At 42.6% G+C, this 19,485-nt stretch overlaps 1 protein-coding gene across 2 annotated transcripts; it reads left to right on the top strand.

Annotated features, from left to right (window-relative positions):
• The first annotated feature begins 460 nt into the window (after positions 1 to 460).
• On the top strand, positions 461 to 19,414 carry cpda (carboxypeptidase D, a). 2 transcript variants are annotated; one of them, XM_070970082.1, is made up of 21 exons: positions 461 to 1,277; positions 2,741 to 2,988; positions 7,495 to 7,637; positions 7,771 to 7,940; positions 8,362 to 8,771; positions 8,879 to 9,070; positions 10,140 to 10,307; positions 10,608 to 10,717; positions 10,853 to 10,955; positions 11,270 to 11,412; positions 11,513 to 11,682; positions 11,775 to 12,077; positions 12,203 to 12,398; positions 12,586 to 12,721; positions 12,925 to 13,071; positions 13,408 to 13,506; positions 13,605 to 13,669; positions 13,918 to 14,049; positions 14,235 to 14,420; positions 16,306 to 16,408; positions 16,576 to 19,414. In XM_070970082.1, the coding sequence occupies exons 1-21, from the start codon at positions 628 to 630 to the stop codon at positions 16,800 to 16,802; spliced, it is 4,101 nt and encodes a 1,366-aa protein (XP_070826183.1). In that variant the 5' UTR covers positions 461 to 627; the 3' UTR covers positions 16,803 to 19,414. The 2 variants fall into 2 exon arrangements, with proteins under 2 accessions (XP_070826183.1, XP_070826184.1); XM_070970083.1 differs by having other exon boundaries at positions 518 to 1,277; positions 13,608 to 13,669.
• Positions 19,415 to 19,485: the final 71 nt, after the last annotated feature.

The following is a 19,485-nucleotide window of genomic DNA, read 5'->3' as shown; positions in this document are numbered from 1 at the left end:
GGAAAATAACATTTAAGTATTTTAAAAAATGCAGTCAAAACAAAAATTAAATAGGGTTGCTTGAAGTCATTGGTCTTGTTTCACATGGGATTTATGACATAAACCCAGAATGTCTTCTTAAACAAAAGGCTGAAATAAAATGCTTCTCAAGTTTCACAAAAAAGAAAAAAAAAAGAAAGAAAAAAAAAGTTGTTTTAAGCGACGACTCTTGAACTTGACTATAGTAAAAATGTTCACCAATAGCTGCTGTAATGAAGGGTTCACTATCTAAATGATGGAAAGGATAATTGTGCAACTTAAGTAGACAAAACACACTCAGGTTGTACTGCTGGGGAATAAAGACATTCAGTGGATTACCGTGGTATATTTTAGGGGCTGTTAATGTGTTAAAGTGTGGAAACACAGGAAAACAGAAAATATGACAAGTCCACCTTAAAATGTTTCGTCATCGTGGGGCCCCGCCCCTCTGAGATCAGCGGAAGTAGATGGAAACAAGCAGGCTAGACTGTCTCTGACAGCAAAAATACGTCTGTGGCTGGGGAGACAAACACTCATACAATTTTCGACCCTGGTGCTTGTAGTTTAATTTGAAAGTCCGAATGGTTTAGGAGTCGAAGATACATCAACATGGTAAACATTTGGGAGCATCCCTCGACGACGTCGAAACTACGGGTGCCACTTTTCGCCTTTCTTCTCTTTCTTGTTGTCCCCCTTGGTGACGCCAGGCTGCACCGGACACGAAGCGCCAGCCCCTCGCCGGAGGAAACGGTAGAAACTTACGACAAATATTACAATTATGTTGGCTTAACCAGGCGTTTACAGTCCTTAGCCCAGAAATACCCCCACATAGCTAACCTGTCGAGCATAGGGCAGTCTGTGAAGAGCAGGGAGCTCTGGGTGATGCGGATCACCAGGGACCCCGACGTAGACGCACCGGGGAAACCCAAATTTAAATACGTTGGGAACATGCATGGCGACGAAACCGTGTCCAGGCAGGTGTTGGTGTACCTTGTGGAGTACCTGTTGACTAAATATGGAGAAGAATCGCGTATTTCTGAGCTGGTGAACAACACGGATATTTACATCATGCCCAGCATGAACCCTGACGGCTTTGAGAAGTCCAGAGAGGGGGACTGCCGTGGAACCAGCGGGGGTCGAAACAATGCCAAAAACATGGACCTCAACAGAAGCTTTCCTGACCAGTTTGATGGCACGAGCGTCAAAGCAGAGAGTGTCCCCGAGGTCATGGCTGTGATCAGATGGATCCAAGAGAAACAGTGAGTCTCTCTCTTCTATGAAACACACAAACACACGGTCCCCTCAGAGCCTCCGCACACGGACCCAGTGTCCAGCTGTTCGAGGTCGTGTTGCCCTGAGCTCAGGCTGGACTGGCTTCAGTTAGCTCCACTCATCTCAAACGCTTTTTACTCTATGTGTACCACACAGTGGAGGACTTGGAGAGGGACAAACATCTCTGTCAATGAACAACTCAAATCTCTGTCTCCTTTGTTAAAACCTCAGAGTGTGTCAGACAAAATAAAGTCACAAACTGAACTACTGGGACACCATAGAGCTGAAACCACTTGTTAATATTAGTCTATTATGTTAATATCATAAAATAAAATAAACAGAAAAATGTGTGTGTGGCTAAAAGGTGTAACCTCCTCTCTCTTCCCTTATTTAACATGTGCCTCCATGCTGTCAGCTATCCAATAAAGCCATAAATGGCATTAAAAACATAAAAAAAATTGCTGGAGTAATTGATAAGGAAAATAGTCATTAGCTGCAGACCTAATTTAGTAAATATTTCTATCAGTGAGTGACACAGTTCTTGCGTACTTTCCCTCTTTATATGAGCCTCGGGTGACTCGTAATAAAGTCAGCAAGAGCTACTGTCCTGGGTGTGAAGCCAGGTTCACCTGGGTACTCGACTTCAAACCTGCTTGCATGCGCACAAATATCCATCCAGTTGAAGTGGCTCTGCTAGTTTGATGGCTGCCATACATAAAGGGAATTTCCCTCCAAGCAGCTTCTCTTTCCATTGCAGCGTTTGCTTCCTTGTACCCCGACAGAGGAATCCTTTCCTCAAGACTATATATAGGACAAGATCGCAGCTTCACCTGCAGAGAAGACTCACATGCCCTTATGCACTGTGAAAGAGATGTTTGTCAGGCTGCAACTGACCATCATTTTCAATGTTGATTCAATTAGTCAGTTAGTTGTTTTGGTCTGTGAAATGCCAGAAAATGGTGAAAAAACTCAGTGTTTCCCAAAGCCCAAGATGATGCTCAAAGCTGTTCAGTTTACCGTCATAGAAGAGAGAAAAATCAGAAAATATTCACATTTAAGAAGCTGGAATGAGAAAATTTTGACTTTAAAAAAACAAAAAAAACCCAAAACATGATTATCAAATATTTGGGGAATGAATTTAATCGCTGACAACCAATCGATTAATTGCTGCAGCTGTGATTGTTTGCTGTACATACTGACCCATAGCAGATCCCTATAGTGAGTCCAATATAAGACAAGAGGGACAGAACCCACAGCCCTCGTTTTCAGCAAAATGGCATTCTGAAGTTAACAAGAGGCTCACAAGAGCAGACTCAAATCAAGTGGACATCTCTCAGATTTATAATACATTTTATGCCAAAGTCCCTCATTGCTTCACGGACAGTATTCACAAGAGAGGCTTGAACTTATCCTTTCAGGCTGTTTCTAAAATGTGCCGTTGTCTCTCCAGATTCGTGCTGTCAGGGAATCTGCATGGCGGCACTGTTGTTGCCAGCTATCCTTTTGATGACTCAGCCTCCCACCAGCGGCAGGGCAAGTACAGCCAGTCGGCGGATGACAGTCTGTTTCGCTACTTGGCCCAGGTGTATTCTCACAACCACCCTGTGATGAAGACCGGTCAGCCAAATTGTTCCGATGACCTGGAAGAAACTTTTGAAGACGGCATCGTCAATGGGGCGCAGTGGTATGATGTGCCGGGTAAGATGGTCCTCTTTATGCTGTTTTTAATGCCTAGTTTGGTGACCGAGAACTAATTATTGTAGCTGTGAGGTGGAGGAGTCACTTCTAAGACTGAGTTCATCTCTGTGGGTCACATCCTCCATGAGTCACGTGGACTTCACGACTCTGAAATGAGACACCTAGGCTGTGTGTTGCCATGGAGATGGCAAAGAGGAATTTGTGCGTTTTGTCGTTGAATGAAGACCCGTTGTTGTTTAAGAGGATGGTTTGTTCAGCCATTGTTCTCTCATGTCCTTTAAGCTTAGTATTTGTTGTGGACCTTGGCTCAATAGAAGTCCTGTTGAGAATATTTGTAGTGACAGTCTCACCTGTGCGGCTGCTTGATATCTCCTCATCTGAAACCCAAGAATGTGACTTCTTATTGTTGGACTGTGTGCAGCATGTGCGGGTTTGCACAAGCGCTATGTACAAGGTCTAGTCTGTTAAAGGAGACCCATGAACAATTTTTTTTCCAATTTCCTTTACACTTGGTGCAGCACAGCTCAGGCTCTCTGCATGGAAACGTTTTCTCTCACTGTAGATCAGAAGTAAGAAAAAGCTGTATTTTCCGAGCTGCTCAGTGGCAGATTCTGGTCTTTATTCTCTCATCTAATAAGCTCAGTTAAAACGCTGCCTAGAAATACAAAGTTCATTGTTACTGAGCACTGTTACACTTCATATAGTTGCATTTTGCGGTTTGTTATAGATGGTTTCAAGGTTTTGTATAATAGAACTGACTGACTCCTCATACAGCATTTGTAATTGGTGTTGATCAAAAACTAAATAGCGTGACCTGGTTTTGAGTTTACAGCTTGTTAAAATGCTGAAAAACTGGAACCTCTCAAGCTCAGACTGCACCACTTATTGTGTTTGTTTGCCAGAGCTTGTAATCAGTGTCAGTGTCAGAGCAGCCAACAGGTGTACATCACCGCTCACACTGAGCGTACTGTTGTCTGTTGGGTTAAATCCTCTGACTCATCTCTTATCTTATACACATATGCATGTATGTGTCTTGACCAGCTAAAGTAAATGCTGGTTCATTTCTCCCCATGCGCTCCACTTTATTCACCAACAGCTCTGCTCTGCATCACCTAGGCAGAAACTTGATCGGCATACTTTTGTTGGTTTGTCCGAGGGCTTGAAGGTGGTGATGTGTCTGCAGTTTCTGGTTTCTGTGCTGCTTTTCATGTTGAGTTCTGCTTTGTTTTCGTAAATTTTAGGTTGGGTAGTGTCTCTCCCAGTTGTTGATTTCCATTGGATTAGCGTAACTGTAACTCTCCAGAACTGGCACCTTGTTTCCTCTCATATTATTTCTTACCCTCTTTTTTTCCAAATGTGTTAGATGTGCAGTGTGTTTATTACTTGGTATTTTCAGTGGAGCCACCTACTCCATGTGCAGGTACTTTTTCTTTTGCTCCGAATTTGAAATTAGGTCATTCAGCTTAACTTCAAAACCTGATTCATCCATCAGGACAATATTAAGCCATCTTATGGGTCCCTTGTTGTAAGCTTACAGTATGAATGTAATTGTGAGTTTGGGGCGTTAATGATGTCACACCATGATGATGATTGTATCACGTATGCATAATTGATTGTTTGGATCAAATGTGTAGTAGTAGTTTCTTTAAGACATGCTCAAATTTAATTTACCTGCATCATCCCCTCAGGTTTTGTAATGTGTGTAGTAAAAGTGACACATAATTCCAGGATTCCTTCAAAAAAATAGTATTTGCTCCTGTTTCAGGTCACCTTAACACGATACTATGATATATGTCACACTAGCCGTCTACACCAGAGGCAACTGGAGCTGTAAATCATTACCAAAGCCATTAGCACACGCTCTGTGTAAATCTTGACTTTGATTGTCATCAGAAACTAGAGGCAAGTTGACAAATGAATGACTGATCTAGCTGAAGATTACCTGTTTTGTTGTTGCAGTTTCTCAACTGAAACTGTGTTCAGGCAGAGAGGGTTCACGCTATAGTAGGAGCCATTTATTAAAGCTTTTAGCAGCATTAATGTCCATATCTCAAGATGAAGAAAGACAGCAAAAAGTGTGAAACAATCAAATGAACAATGCTTGTATCTGTCTGTCATGTCTCAGTGGTCAAAATGTCACTGCTCAAACTGGGCTAATGGCAGATGACGGAAACGGCCAGGATGTGGTGTGATATAATGAGCGGCCCAGGCTATGTGCCAGGAACAGGAGATTTTTTTTTGTGTGGCAGTCAGGGCTTGAAATAATGATTCAGCATAGCATGTCGTCTGGACTCATAATCATTTGACAGTCAGCCTGGCCTCGGAGAACGTCTGTTACTTTTGAACTGTATTTTGGTTCATGTAACCCTCAGCACATAACAGTGGCAACAGTGCGTATTGTTGGTTTTATTTTTCACTTTTTCTTTGCATTTTGTCCATTTTGTTGTGCAACTTTTCGTCAATTCAGACTCCTAAGTGTTAAAAATGTTTATGGGTTGTTCGTTCAAAGCTGTAGGCTTGGGTAATTGCAATCCAGTGTGTGTTGTAAGATATAGGTCACTGCCTTTACACTTGCAAGAGAACAAGGTCCAGAATATCATTTTACTGTATGGAAATACAGCCCTGTTGCTGTGATAATGTGAGGCCCTTGAAGTGCCTGTGAACCTTCAGGCCTCTGATAACCAAACTTTTATGCTGCATCACTGTAAACTGCTGACAGTCATATGACAGAAACACTCTCTAAAATAGTTTTTCCTCCTGGATAATCAGTATAAATGCTTGACTAAAAATAGAATACACTTATTTGGGATTGTATCACTAACTCTTAAAGATGTCCTGCATCATAAGCATCCCTACACAGCATATTCAGCTGCTAGCTCTGACTTTAGCTCCATTGTCCCGCCAGTGGTTTCCTGCTTTCAGGGTGTGTCACTGGATCCGGTACATTGGCAGGATATTTAAGGTTAGGGCTGCAATGGTCTGTGTGTTTTTGTCATGCCATATGAGTATATAGCAGGTGTTTGAATGATTCATTTTAAAATACTTGAAGTAGCTCACCACAGGATGACGTCTGACGTCTTGTGACCTAGACAAAGGATCCTATGTTTGCTTGTCATGTTGTTGCGGCCAAGTCTGGATTTTCACACATTGTTTAGCATTATTTGCTAATCATTAGCAGGTGAGATTTAAAGGCTGGGTTTGGTTTGGTTGACATGGCACCCTGCTGTCTCTACTGCCCCCACAGAGGGTAAACCCTCCAAAGAACGACCCTGACACATCTCTGCACACCACCCTTATTCAAAATGAGCACAGAGGGCACGGCCCCTATTGTTCTGTGCAAGTGTTTGTACTCCACAGTTACTAATGTATTATTCAGGGGCATTTAATGCAGATGCCCCTCCTGTATTTATTTAAAATTAAGCCTTTCTCTTCGGTCAGACAGCTGATAAACACAACTGTAACTTGTTCAATGAGCTGTTAAGGGTTTATCACGTCTTCTGAAGTTGCCCTGTTCAGCTTCCAGTGAGCGAACTGGCAGCCAGCCTCCCTCCCTCACAAAGTTTCAGACGGTTGAACAGCTGTTCTTTGACCGGGGATGACTCAGAAGAGCTTGTGTTCGTGGTGTATATTTTTGTCCTCCTGTTTCCAGAGCCAAAGTGTGTACCCCGTTTAAGGGATGCATGTTCTTTACTGCACTTCCTCTAGTCAGTAATATGACTTTCAAGAGGGTCTCAACATCAGGCACACAGATCACATTGATTAAAAATGTTGTAAAAATGTATGAATGTCTGAAGTTTAACCAAATGGTGAGTCCAAGCAGTAGAGTTATCACACCCACAGTGACCTGTGGTGGTGGAGTGTTGTAAAGTCTTGGGAAGTCAAAGAATGTGTTTCATGTGTCTTTGATCACAGATGGCGAAAGCTTTCGTGCTAAGAGCAGCATTTATCTGGTGTGGTGTGATTGTCCTCCTCATTGAGACTGGTGGGAAACTGGTTGCTCTGCTGAAGTTATTTGTCAGTGTTTGGTGTGTGACCCTTTCACTTTGACCATTAAAGTGGCAACTGGTGGCTGTTTTATTGTGTTCCTGTGGCCACCCAGCAGGCAGTCATGGCAACCCTCCAGCCAGGGAGCCTCTGACTGCCTGCTGTCGCCTCAGTGAGAGAGCCAGCCGAACAGCCTGTCCCCCTGTGTGTCTTTCTATTTGCTTACTTTGGGAGCTTGTGTGATTGATTGTGTCATTGTCTATTGCCACATTAAACACTATCTGTAAACTGTGGTGTTGAAGAGAAAAAGTCAGGCTCAAGCCTTTCCAGACAGACCTTCTTTCACTGATGATCAATTGGCCGGCATGAGTGGGGGATCACTTACTTTATAATTACATGCTGTACACATCTGTTAAATTCATGGATTTAGACACAATCCCTCTCTTTTATATGACCTGTACTTGAATGTGTTATGCCATCTTTAGCATCTAGCATTTACTGCATTGCTGATTTGTTATGTAGGAGGGATGCAGGACTACAACTACCTCAATGGAAACTGTCTGGAAATCACCATGGAGCTGAGCTGCTGCAAATATCCTCCTGCTTCTGAGCTCCATAAGGAGTGGGATCTGAACAGGGAATCTCTACTAGCCTACATGGAAAAGGTATAACTTCTAACTAAAAAAGCAGTAATGATACATCGCCATACATTATAATGCACCTCTTGTTTTTCTTTATTTAAAAGGATAATGCCACAATCAAGATGTCCTTGATTTCTGCAATACTGCTGTCTTTCAGGTCCATATGGGTGTCCGTGGCTATGTAAAAGATGCCATCAGTGGAGCTGCTCTCACCAATGCCAGTATTGTGGTGGCAGGCATTAAGCACAACCTTACCACGGGAAAATATGGGGACTTCTACCGCCTCCTACTCCCTGGAACATACAACATCACAGCTGTGGCCCTGGGGTGAGTAATACCATTGAACTTCCTTAGCATCGACCAATAATAGCCTAACTAGCAGTGTGTTCGTCACTGCTCATTGCCTGCTGATTGTTGTTGCCAGATCACAGTGAACAAAGCCAAAATTGTAACCTGGCTCTTCAGATGGTCAAACAGTGAAGCTCAGTCTCCACTTTTCAGCCATATTTCCTGTGCTGCGCTAAAAAAATGCATATCATCATTACTTCCTCTTGAGAGTTACAGAGCAACTCTTTGGTGCCGCAGTGAAGAAAAATGTGTTTGGTGAAAGACTTCCTGCTAGAGAGACACTTAGAGGACTGATGATTTTTTTTGTTACAACATCGGTGATATCTAGTTTTAGTGCTTCCTTGTGATATTTAAAGTGGAGTTGAAGTCCACAAGCATGTTTTTTTTTCCCTGTTGACAGGTACACATCAATGACAGTCCAGGGTGTCCAGGTCCTGGAGGGCAAAGCCACAGAGCTTAACTTTACTGTGGCACCTGTGGTCAGTGAGGCTGCACATACCACCACTGTGACAGCATACTTGATGCCATCCACAAGACTTCCCACCACTACCAATTCTTCTAACTCCAGTGAGACGAGGGTGGTTCCCTCTGAGGAAAACAAAAACATCTCTCCTTTGCTTCCTCCTGAACACCAGCCCATCCAGCCCCAGGAATTTCGTCACCACAACTATGCGGACATGGAGCTCTTCTTACGCAAGTACAACAGCGAGTTCCCCTCCATCGCCCATCTTTACTCAGTTGGCCGTTCTGTGGAAGAGCGCGAGCTCTATGTGATGGTCATCTCAGACAACCCCACAGTCCATGAGCACGGTATGTCTTAAAGGTTTACTTAAAGTAGTTTTAATCGAATACTTCCTTCTGTTTGTATCTATTATTTGGAATTTTCACCCGGATGTCCTTTTTTGTGTCCATGTCAGGTGAGCCAGAGTTTAAGTATGTAGCAAACATGCACGGGAATGAAGTGGTGGGCCGAGAGTTACTGCTCAACCTCATCGAGTACCTGTGCCGTAACTATGGTACTGACCCGGAAGTCACCAAGTTAGTCAACAGTACCCGCATTCACATCATGCCTTCTATGAACCCTGATGGCTATGAGTTAGCCAGCGAAGGTAAGAGAAAGAAAGACACACACACACACACACACACACACACACACACACACACACACACACACACACACACACACACACACACACACACACACACATACACAGAAGCCTTTTTTGATCCCAAATCAAATCAATTCCAATTCATCTAGATGTTAATGTGAATGACACATACACGCAGTATTTTTATGTCACCAAATGCGTTTCAAAATACATCAGTTAGTAAGTTAGCTGCTCAGGTGTTTGGTGTATGACTTTTAGCTTGTTAGCTCTCTGGTTGTAGACTGAAGCTCCTCCCCTGCTTGAAATATCAATCCCTGCTCCCATTCACACATGACCGCATGCAGGAAATGTCCCTGAACATTGCAGGGATAGATTGCTTGTGTGAAAGGTGCTTAAGAAGGTCTTGCACAGGCAACAATAAAGTAACACTACCTGCACAGTGTGAAATTAAGACTTGTAACATTGTGGCACATATTTTAGTATATACGTCACTCTAGAGTTAGATGTAGTGCTTTGGATACATGAGCAGAGATGTAACATTATAAGACCTGAACAGTAATTTGATCACACGAGTAGCATTTCTTGAGTGTACTGTATGCTGCCAAAGCCATGAACTCTACAGCAGACACAGGGTTTGCAAAATGACCAGATCACATTCCTTTAAGGGGAAATCTTGGGTGATCACATAGAAATAGACAACATGCCCTGCAGTCATGAAATACTTATAGGTTTAGGAGGTGGGCAATTAGCATTTTTCTTGAGTTGGTGTTCTTGTTTGTTCATAAGCTGTTCATTTTCATTTGTGAAATTAAACATCCTTAAGTGTTATCTCCTTACATACTGCAGGGTTCACCTCGTCTGCTGTTTGAAACCGCATTAGTTGCACCATCTTGTTTCTGTGAACTTCTTTAAAGCTTGGGAAAGTTTCACAACCATTGCCTCTTTCATGTAGCAGTGTCATTTAGCCAGAAGCCTCTGCTGATGCGTAATAGGAAGTGTAAGAAGGTGGAGCCACATGCTGTGGTTACAGAGACATCTAGATGACTCACCACTACATCTTTCCTTACAGGTGATGTAAAGGGCTACAAAGGGCGCAACAACAGCAACAATTTTGACCTCAACCGAAACTTCCCAGACCAGTTTGCCACCATCACAGACCCCAGACAGCCCGAGACCATAGCTGTGATGAGCTGGCTGAAGAGCACCCCCTTCATCCTGTCAGCCAACCTGCATGGAGGCACGGTCTTATTTTGAGCTTTTACTGTCAAAGATAATAATCTTGTTTACAATTTTAAACATTATGCATGTTTTTACATGTTTTTTTTTTTAATCTCTTACAGACAGTAACATATAATTTGATTTTAAAACCACTTTAATGACTCTGAAAGATTACTACTGCAGATCCACAGTGCAGATGATCAAGTATTAACCAGTTCTGCATGTTGAATTTTATTTTAACCGCAAATTCAGATGTTTTTTTTTTTTTGTTTTTTTTTTACTGGTTCGTTCTGTCTTATCTTTGTGTTGTGTGAATTAGGTTCCTTGGTGGTGAACTACCCCTATGATGATGACAAAAATGGGAAAACTCAGTACAGTCAGTCACCTGATGATAAAGTCTTTCAGCAGGTGTCTCGAGCCTACTCACAGGTAACTGGACACTGTTGCTGTTGGATCTGTTTCATGCTGGAATAATGTCTGCTTGTGGTTTCAGGATATAATTGAAACTTGACTACAACAGTGCTCATTGTTGAGTTCGTACTTGTGTGTTCTGTGTGTGTGCAGGAGAACCCGCTGATGCACAATGGACACCCTTGTGAGGACCTGTACCCTGATGAATATTTTGAGGATGGCATCACCAACGGTGCCAGGTGGTACAATGTTCCTGGTATGTCTCCATCTCTCATCCTCCTTTGTTACTCACCATATTCATATTTTTCCCACAGGAAATCAGCCAAAGCACCCTTTTATGTTTGAGATTTGTAGTTAATTCATTCAATTAGGGAAGTTTATTTATTTAGAGAATATATTTGCCCACATGTCTTTGGTGATTTTAAACTTAGTATAGTTGATACATTATTCCAATTAAGTTGTGGAAATTTAGTATATTTGCCAAATTCTGACGCTCTGTGCCCGTGTGCAGTCAATCAGGACATTTAATTAACCCGTGTTTGGAGTTTAAAGGAGCACTTTTTTCTCCAGGTGGCATGCAGGACTGGAACTACTTAAACACCAACTGTTTTGAGGTGACCATTGAGCTGGGCTGTGTGAAGTACCCCATGGCCAAAGATCTGCCAAAATACTGGGAGCAAAACCGTCGAGCCCTGCTTCAGTTCATTCACCAGGCAATAAACACCAATCTTAACATTGAACTTTCTCCTCACTTTACTTTACTTTACTTTACTTTGAATCGACTCATATTTATGTGGTCATGTGTCTCTGTAGGTCCACAGTGGGGTAAAGGGCACCGTCTCTGACAGCAGGGATGGTACAGGTATTCCCAATGCCACCATTAGTGTGGAGGAGATAGACCATAATGTCACCACGGCTCATACTGGAGACTACTGGAGACTGCTGGTTCCTGGGACTTACTCCATCACTGCCTCTGCTCATGGGTGAGGTTTGGATTTCACAAGCAAGAACATTTACCATGACGTTCTGTATATTTCTGTGTTGTTAACATAAATTATCTCTATCTGTTCTCCAGATATAAATCTGTGAGGACCTACGCCACCGTCTCAAAGGACAGAGTGGAGTTGGTGGACTTCAGACTGACACGTGTACACTCAGACCCTAATGGCCAGCCTCTTGTTGGTCCTCAACCCACCCAGAACCCATCTGAGAAGGAGTTCCAGCGTTTAATCAAGAACCTCTCTCTAGGCCAGGGTTTGGAGCAGCTAGTCAGGAGCACAGCCACAGAGAACAGCTTCCGCTACCGAGGCTACAAAGAGCTGTCTGGCTTCGTGAGAGGCCTCACACTTAACTTTCCAGAGATTACTTCTTTACACAGGTGGGGGGACTTTAAATCTGCTTAAGTTAGTCGGTGCTGTCCAGATCTGCTCTGTGTTCCATAATTTGGTTGCTATTTTTTTAAAATACTGACCTATATACTGAATTCTTCTCTCATGTGTCCAGTTTGGGCCAAAGTGTAGAGTTTCGAACCATTTGGGCTCTGGAAATCTCCAACAAACCAGGGGAAGCTGAGCCGTCTGAGCCCAAGATCCGCTTTGTAGCAGGGATCCATGGCAATGCCCCAGTGGGCACAGAGCTGCTGCTGGAGTTTGCTGCCTTCCTGTGTATCAACTATGGCAAGAACCCAGCCATCACCAGTGTGAGTTTTGAGGCCCCTCAGGAAATATAGTGTTTGATAACCTGGACTGTGTATTAACTTCATATCTGGGATTGAATTCAGTCTGTACTGTAATTTTTTCTTGAGAGGAAAGAACCATTCCCAGTAAATACAGTATATGCTTCAGCCGTGCCTGTTAATTATTCCTTCTCTCATGTCCCACCTCTAGCTGATCAATGAGACCCGCATCGTCATTGTGCCCTCCATCAACCCGGACGGACGAGAGCAGGCTGTGGAGAGACAGTGCACCTCCACCCAGGGCTCGACCAATGCTCATGGCAAGGATCTGGACACAGATTTCTTTGGTGAGTTGTATGGATTTCTGCGTGTGTGCAATTGAATTGAGAAACAGACAAAAGAAGATCCATTCTGCTCATTCACTCTGCAATTGTCAAAGATTTGTTGTGAATGTAACAGAGAAATTTCTTGTACATACACATGCCATAAAAAGCTAAGCGTGCTTTAACAACTCCATTTCCTGTCTGTCATCTTTTTATTGTTTTTAAAGGCAATGCATCTCAGCGTGTGGTGGAGTCCCAACCAGAGACCAGAGCGATGATGGACTTGATTCTAGACAAGGGCTACACTCTGTCTGTCGCCCTCGATGGAGGCTCCCTCGTAGCTACGTACCCTTATGACAAGCCTGTCCAGTCTGGTAATGCCACTATGCAAAAACTTGATTTTGTTTCAGTACTTTTAGAATATAAAGTACACATGTACCCATTAAGATTTTAGAATCATTTCATCCAAGTGAAGTGGAATCACTTTGAGGATTACACCATTTAAGATTGCCCCCATTAATGGCAGAAAAAACACAGTCACACCACTGATGTTCTTTTCCTCACAGCCGAAAGCTTTTCATTTGTAGTTATAAAAAGACATCATGTAGAGTAGAACAAATGATGCACCATCTCAGCACTGATGGTTGTTAAACATTTTTGATAGAACTAAATTTGTCTGTGTGGTTTTATTTAATCTTTTTTTTCCCCAGTTGAAAATGAGGGCACATTGAAGTATCTGGCAAGCGTTTATGCCAACAACCATCCCAAGATGCACCTCGGGGACACTGGATGTTCAAATAATGGGCAGAGTATGTAATTTAAGTACTATGACTAATTCTTATTACGCTGAAATATCATTAATTTGATGATGGTAGTTAACAGCTAATGGAACTTGTTTGTTACTCAGTAGGCAACATCCCAGATGGAGTTATGAGGGCAGCAGAGAGACAAAGTCACATGGGGAGTATGAAGGTAAGTCTCTCCACAGCAGTGTCTGTGATGGGAGTTACTGCAGTTAAAATGGCCTCCAGGCTGGCACTGTGTAGTATTTGGATTTTATCAAGACATGATAAAGAAGAACACTTAATTTTGTGGCTCAGTTTTGTGATCTTAGTTTGGAGATAATCCATCAGATCAAATGAAAAGTAAAACAAAGCCAAAAATGGGTCTCTGCCCCAGTGCCGTCTCATGCGTCATCGTGTGTCTACGTGTCCTTTTAGGACTTCAGTATGGACTTTGGCCACTGTCCAGAAATCACAGTGTATACTGGCTGCTGTTTGTTCCCTCCTGCCGAGCAGCTGGCCACGCTCTGGACTGAGAACAAGAAGGCACTTCTGAGCATGTTGGTGGAGGTATGATGCCTGATTTTATCAGCAAATGAAGATGTTTTAAAAGACTTGAACATTGCTGCGTATAGATTTTGAACAGTTCTAGGACTAGCACACCTTTGGCACCAATCTCAGCTATTTAAGACAATTAAGGCATTTTTCCCATCATCAAACAGGTTTAATTTTCCCTCCATGTCTACCCCATCTAGGTCCATAAAGGGGTGCGTGGCGTGGTGAGGGACAAGAGTGGAAAGCCGATTGTTGGGGCGATCATCGTGCTGAATGGGGGAGTAAGAGTCTTTACTGCGGAGGGCGGCTACTTCCATGCACTGCTGGCACCCGGCAACCACAACATTGAAGCTGTCGCTGATGGCTACCAACAACAACGTCAAGAGGTACATTTATATATCTACATAGCATTTATTATGGGGATTAGGAATGTACCAGGTGTCAGGAAGAGATATTTTTGATAATTTAAAGCATTTACTGCTGATAATATTGAGTGAAATAAGAGGCTTACATTGTCATGTTTTGAATATAGATTTTTATGGAAGTGTTAGAGAGCAGAAATCAGACAAGCCCCAGTTGCAACCGCGTGCTCTGTTGAGCAGGTGTGATCATACACACATACAGTACACTACATTATTTTAGCTTACTTAAAGCTTACATACTTTGGATCATGTTGGACTCAGTTAAGGCAGATATGAACCAATTAAAATGCAGCGTTCACAGATCTTGGCTTGGCTGGTCTTGTATGATTTGATTTTCTGAAACTGTTTATAAAGAGGAGCTTCATTGCAAAGTGTCAAACATTTGACAGTTTTTCAATAAACATTGGGAGTGTAAATTTGTGCATTTCAAGGAAAACAAAAATGGCTTCAATGAAGTATCAAGGACATAAAAAATAACACACTCATAGAAAGTCTGTGGGAGAATATCACTGTGGTTTTCCATTACTGTCCATGTCTATGAAAGGTGTAGGGCGAAGCACACAGAATCTTTCCATCACCTCCACTTTTCCACTTGGCTGCTCTGAAATTTGAAGGGTGGGGTAGGCCAGCTCTTTAAACAGATCTTCCTTAATGCGACGGCCCAGCTCCAGACTGTAGGCTGTGAGCTTCCCGCATGGACTGAAGAGCAGGGGATCCACCACTGAACGATATGTCTGCTGGTACTCTGGTACAGTGAAGCCGTGGATCATCAGTGGTCCTGGCTGACTAGTTGATGCGCTGCTGGAGGTCCTCTCCACAGTAGTGAGGGCTCCGTCGCTGTGGGGCAGTTTGAGATCTGGAAGAACAGCTGCGTTCCTTATATACCTGTCATCCAGGGGTTTCTGGGGGTCTCCTTCACTCTGCTCACAAACAAAGTCCAAATCATAACAGGGGGCCAACATGTAAACTCTCTCTTTAATAGTCTCCCCATATTTCTTAGGACACCGAATGCTCCGCCTCAGGCCATAAGGACACATTTTATTCCTCTGGAAAGTAAAGTGACATTAGTTTTAGTGCATTTGGATGCCAGCTTAAATGCCAGAAAACAGCCAGCAGACCACACTGATAATGAAAAATGAAGAAATTAGGATCAAGAGGTGCACTTACTGTTAAGCAGCGACTCTTTGGATGTGTGTTCAGACCACATTACTGGGTCAGATCTGAAACCACATGGACTGAAATCCTTATTTCCAGAGCTTTGAGTCAGGTGTTTAAACTGCACTTAAATAATGAGACTGATGAAATGAGAGACAACTTCACAAAAAGTGAATTCTGAGGTTCTTGTAATTTAACTCTCCATAGAGAGATGAGTAATTTTAGATTTTTGTGAGCCAGTGGTCAAATCCTATTTTAGTCATACAAGACAACCTGCAGCAGATTGAACTAAGCAGTCACACCTGCAAATGAGGCTAGCTAATTAAATGATTAGCAACCTACTTCTGTAGAGACGTTGAGCAGACTGCCAAATGCGTTTGAGCTCTTTTTGGAAGAACAGCCACAATGGATGTGAAGATGTGGTAAAGCTTGATGTTTTCTTTTTATTGTTGCATTTTCAATCTAAGTTAGTAAAGAAGTAAACAAAAACAGGTGTGAAAACACAAAACCATTGTTTGAATTTCACCAATACACAGTAATGACCTTTTTAAGTCAGCAGGCATTGTGTGTAAGAACCTTGATTAACATTGCCACAGCTTTTAATTTTTAATGAATTTTGCTGTTATACGGCAATGAAATCTGAGTGTTTAAACAAGGCTCAGAGGCTTATTGAAGAATCTGTGCTGTGTTTCAGGTGGTGGTATCTTCCTATGAAGCTGCTAATTCCATCATCATTGAGTTTGACATGGACAATAGTATCTTTGGCCTGCCCAGAGAGTTTGTGGTGGCCAGTGCAGGTAAGCATGTCCATGAAAATGCCTTTTGTAAGCAGTGTTCACTACATGCATTATCTGACCTAACTGTTGTTTCATGTTGATGTTTTGACTTAATGTTGCTAAAGGTCTTGACAGATACCCTACTTTGTAGCTGCAGTATGTCGCACTAACTCTCTTCTTCCTCACAGCGGCCTCCATGACAGCATTGGTGGTGACTGCGTGCATCATCTGGTGTGTGTGCGCAGCCAAATCCAATCGTCAAAAAGACGGCTTCCATCGTTTGCGGCAGCACCGAGACGATTACGAAGATGAGATCCGGCTCACGTCTATGGGCTCCAAGAAGTCGCTGCTTGCCCACGAGTTCCAGGACGAGAGTGAAAGCGATGAGGAAACACTATATGCCAACAAAATCTGAGAGGCGTTGCACTAATTTGGCAACTTGCTCAATATTTTGTTTTGATCTCCCCCTTTATTTAACCCCTGGCCAACAATGAACAGGTTCAAATCTAGGCAGCCTGTCGCTTTCCTCATGACCGAGATATGAGTGGTAAAGACACTTTCCTCTGTTACACCAACAAGCTCTGAGGGCTCCCTCCCAGTCACTCCGTTATTAGTGCTACTAAATTAATACATAGAGCGTCCCTGCTGGTGTCTGGACTCGACGGCTGGCTTTTCTTTTGCTCCATCTCAACCTGACTGGATCAGGAGAAAAAGATGGGAAATTAAAAAAAGACGGAGAGAAAGAAATAAAGATTTGGTCCACCGTGGCCCCCATCCGTCCTGGTTTCAAGTCCCACAGCCCTTCATTTCCGAGCCATGCAAGAGTGCTCTTTTAGACCACTACCTGTCCTGCCTGGCTGAGGGGTTCCAGCCGATACAGTCCAAATGAACTGTTTAGTGGATGTGTAATGAACTCTGGATGAAAGTGCTCAATCTCACACAATCTCCCCACGGATATCACGCCTTTTCTCTCAATACTGCTTTTGAGTTAGGAAATTAGAGATTTTTCTTTTATCCCAGACAGCATTGCCTCATTGAAGTGTCCGAGCCTTTGGGAGACTGAATCCAATACTGTGCCTTGGCTTCTTGTAAAGTTTACAGTCTGCTCGGGGTGTAGTATGTGATAGAAAACAGCAACATAGTAAATAGATACTTGGTCCATGCTGAAATTTGATCCATCCTATACTCAGGTGGTAGGAAAAGAGAAATTCTGATTAATGGACTGCTGAATGCCGGTGTTGCACTGTTTCTGCACAGATGACTCGAGGCTGGCCGGCCTGGGTTCAGTAGTTTTCTTTTTTTTTTTTTTTCCCTGTGAGTCAGTGTGTTGGCAAAAATCATAATGGGGTGAGCTTCTGAGAAGCTTTAAAAGCATCAGGGAGTAATCTGTTACCAGTGAAATGCTTGAACGAAACCCTTCCCAGTAAGTGCAGGGTGCTCTATGATGCATGGAGGTCACTTGTGCTAAATGGGAAGCAAGGATTGTCCCATATCATTGGCCAGGGAGAAAGCTATGGATCTCTAAAGATGTAATCATAAAAAGAATGTATTTGTTTTTCCCCCTTTTTTTTCTTTTTCTTTTCAGCTATAGGTTTGTTGTCGGGCGATTTGAAACTGTCTGTACATGGAAAGTTGATGCTGGCTTTCATGCATGTCACATTGAGCCTGTTTTTGTGCATTCTCACCATGTGTATAATTTCTCACCATAAGCAATATCAAATCTGGTTTCATATGAATATATTAGTGTTTATTCCCCCATCAAACAGTACTTTGGAGTGCAAAAGTTATACCTGATTTGTCCGTCCTTTAATGATCACGGTCTACGAATCAATGGCAGAGCCACCCATTGTACATAATGAAAAGGTCCAGTGCAAACAAGTTTTTTCCAAACTGCGTATAGATCACAATCCATTCGGCTGTGAGCTGTGGTCAGACCTTTGAGTTGAGACTTTTGTCATACAAAAGCATAAAGCTACTCAGTACATATCTACCATTGTGGTGTAAATTTTACTTAATTTGAGGTTTGATATGAAATGTAAGAGATGCTCATAGTCCTCAGACAGTTGTCAGGGCCACTGAGAAAGAGGCTGCTGACAGATTGCTTTAGTGGCTTTAAACAGAAATGTAGTCTGGTGTGAATGATGATGTAATTTGCCATTTCTCTCATGTTAAAAGTACACTATGCAGGATTTTCCCTGAAAGAAACTCCTATCATCACTGATGACCCGCTAGGTGAGGTTGGGACCTTATAGTAAGGTAGCCACTCTGTACCAGGTTAGCAGCACACATCTGAAAGGAAGCTACACAAATGGTGGACACAGTGCCGAAAACTGTTTATAAGCAGTAACTAAAAATTCCTGCATAGTATACCTGTACAGAAGCTCATTAGTCTGTAGATGAAAAATTGAAGCGGGTTATGAAGACAAACCAGCAGAGCAGGTTAGTGTGCAGACATGCAAGGAAAAAGCCAGATGTGTTGGCGATCGTGTGTTATGTCCAACATGGGACAGAATTTAAGCATCTTGTAGCAAGTCAGGTGAACTGTCAGGAACTGAAACAATTGTTTTCTTTAATCCATGCGTAACATTCATAACTGAATTCAAATTCTTGCACTGGATCCTTAAAATCAGGTCTTAAATTGTGAATGCTATGCATGCTCTTCATCACATACATATACACACTTGCTCACAAACGAATTTGCCTTGATTTCTTTTTACTTTTCGAAGCCATGCATTGCGTCTCCTTTTAAACAAATGCAGCTGTCATCAGTTAAGTTAAACCCAATATCTGTGTAGAGACAATTTTTTATATTATTTTTCTTTCTTTTACCTGTGAGTGCGTGTGTATGAATTGTGAAAGGTGAGCGTATGTCAGGGTCATGCAGTGGTGGTGAGAAGATTTTATATAAACTGGAATCAACTGTAAATAATGTTTGCTGATTGTGAGTGGGAAGTGCGATTCATATTCACCATGAATAGGCACAAAAACTCAAAACACAATGAAATAAAACATCTGTGTTGCATTGTACGCTGCTGCTGCTCTTCTTTGAAATACAACATCATCCTAAATCCATGGCATGGACGTCACTCATAATGAAC

The sequence above is a fragment of the Chaetodon trifascialis genome, chromosome 9 (genome assembly GCF_039877785.1).
Source record: "Chaetodon trifascialis isolate fChaTrf1 chromosome 9, fChaTrf1.hap1, whole genome shotgun sequence".
Classification (NCBI taxonomy): Eukaryota; Metazoa; Chordata; class Actinopteri; order Chaetodontiformes; family Chaetodontidae; genus Chaetodon; species Chaetodon trifascialis.
Note: the sequence above shows the minus strand (reverse complement) of the source record. Positions and strands in the feature narration are given on the sequence as shown.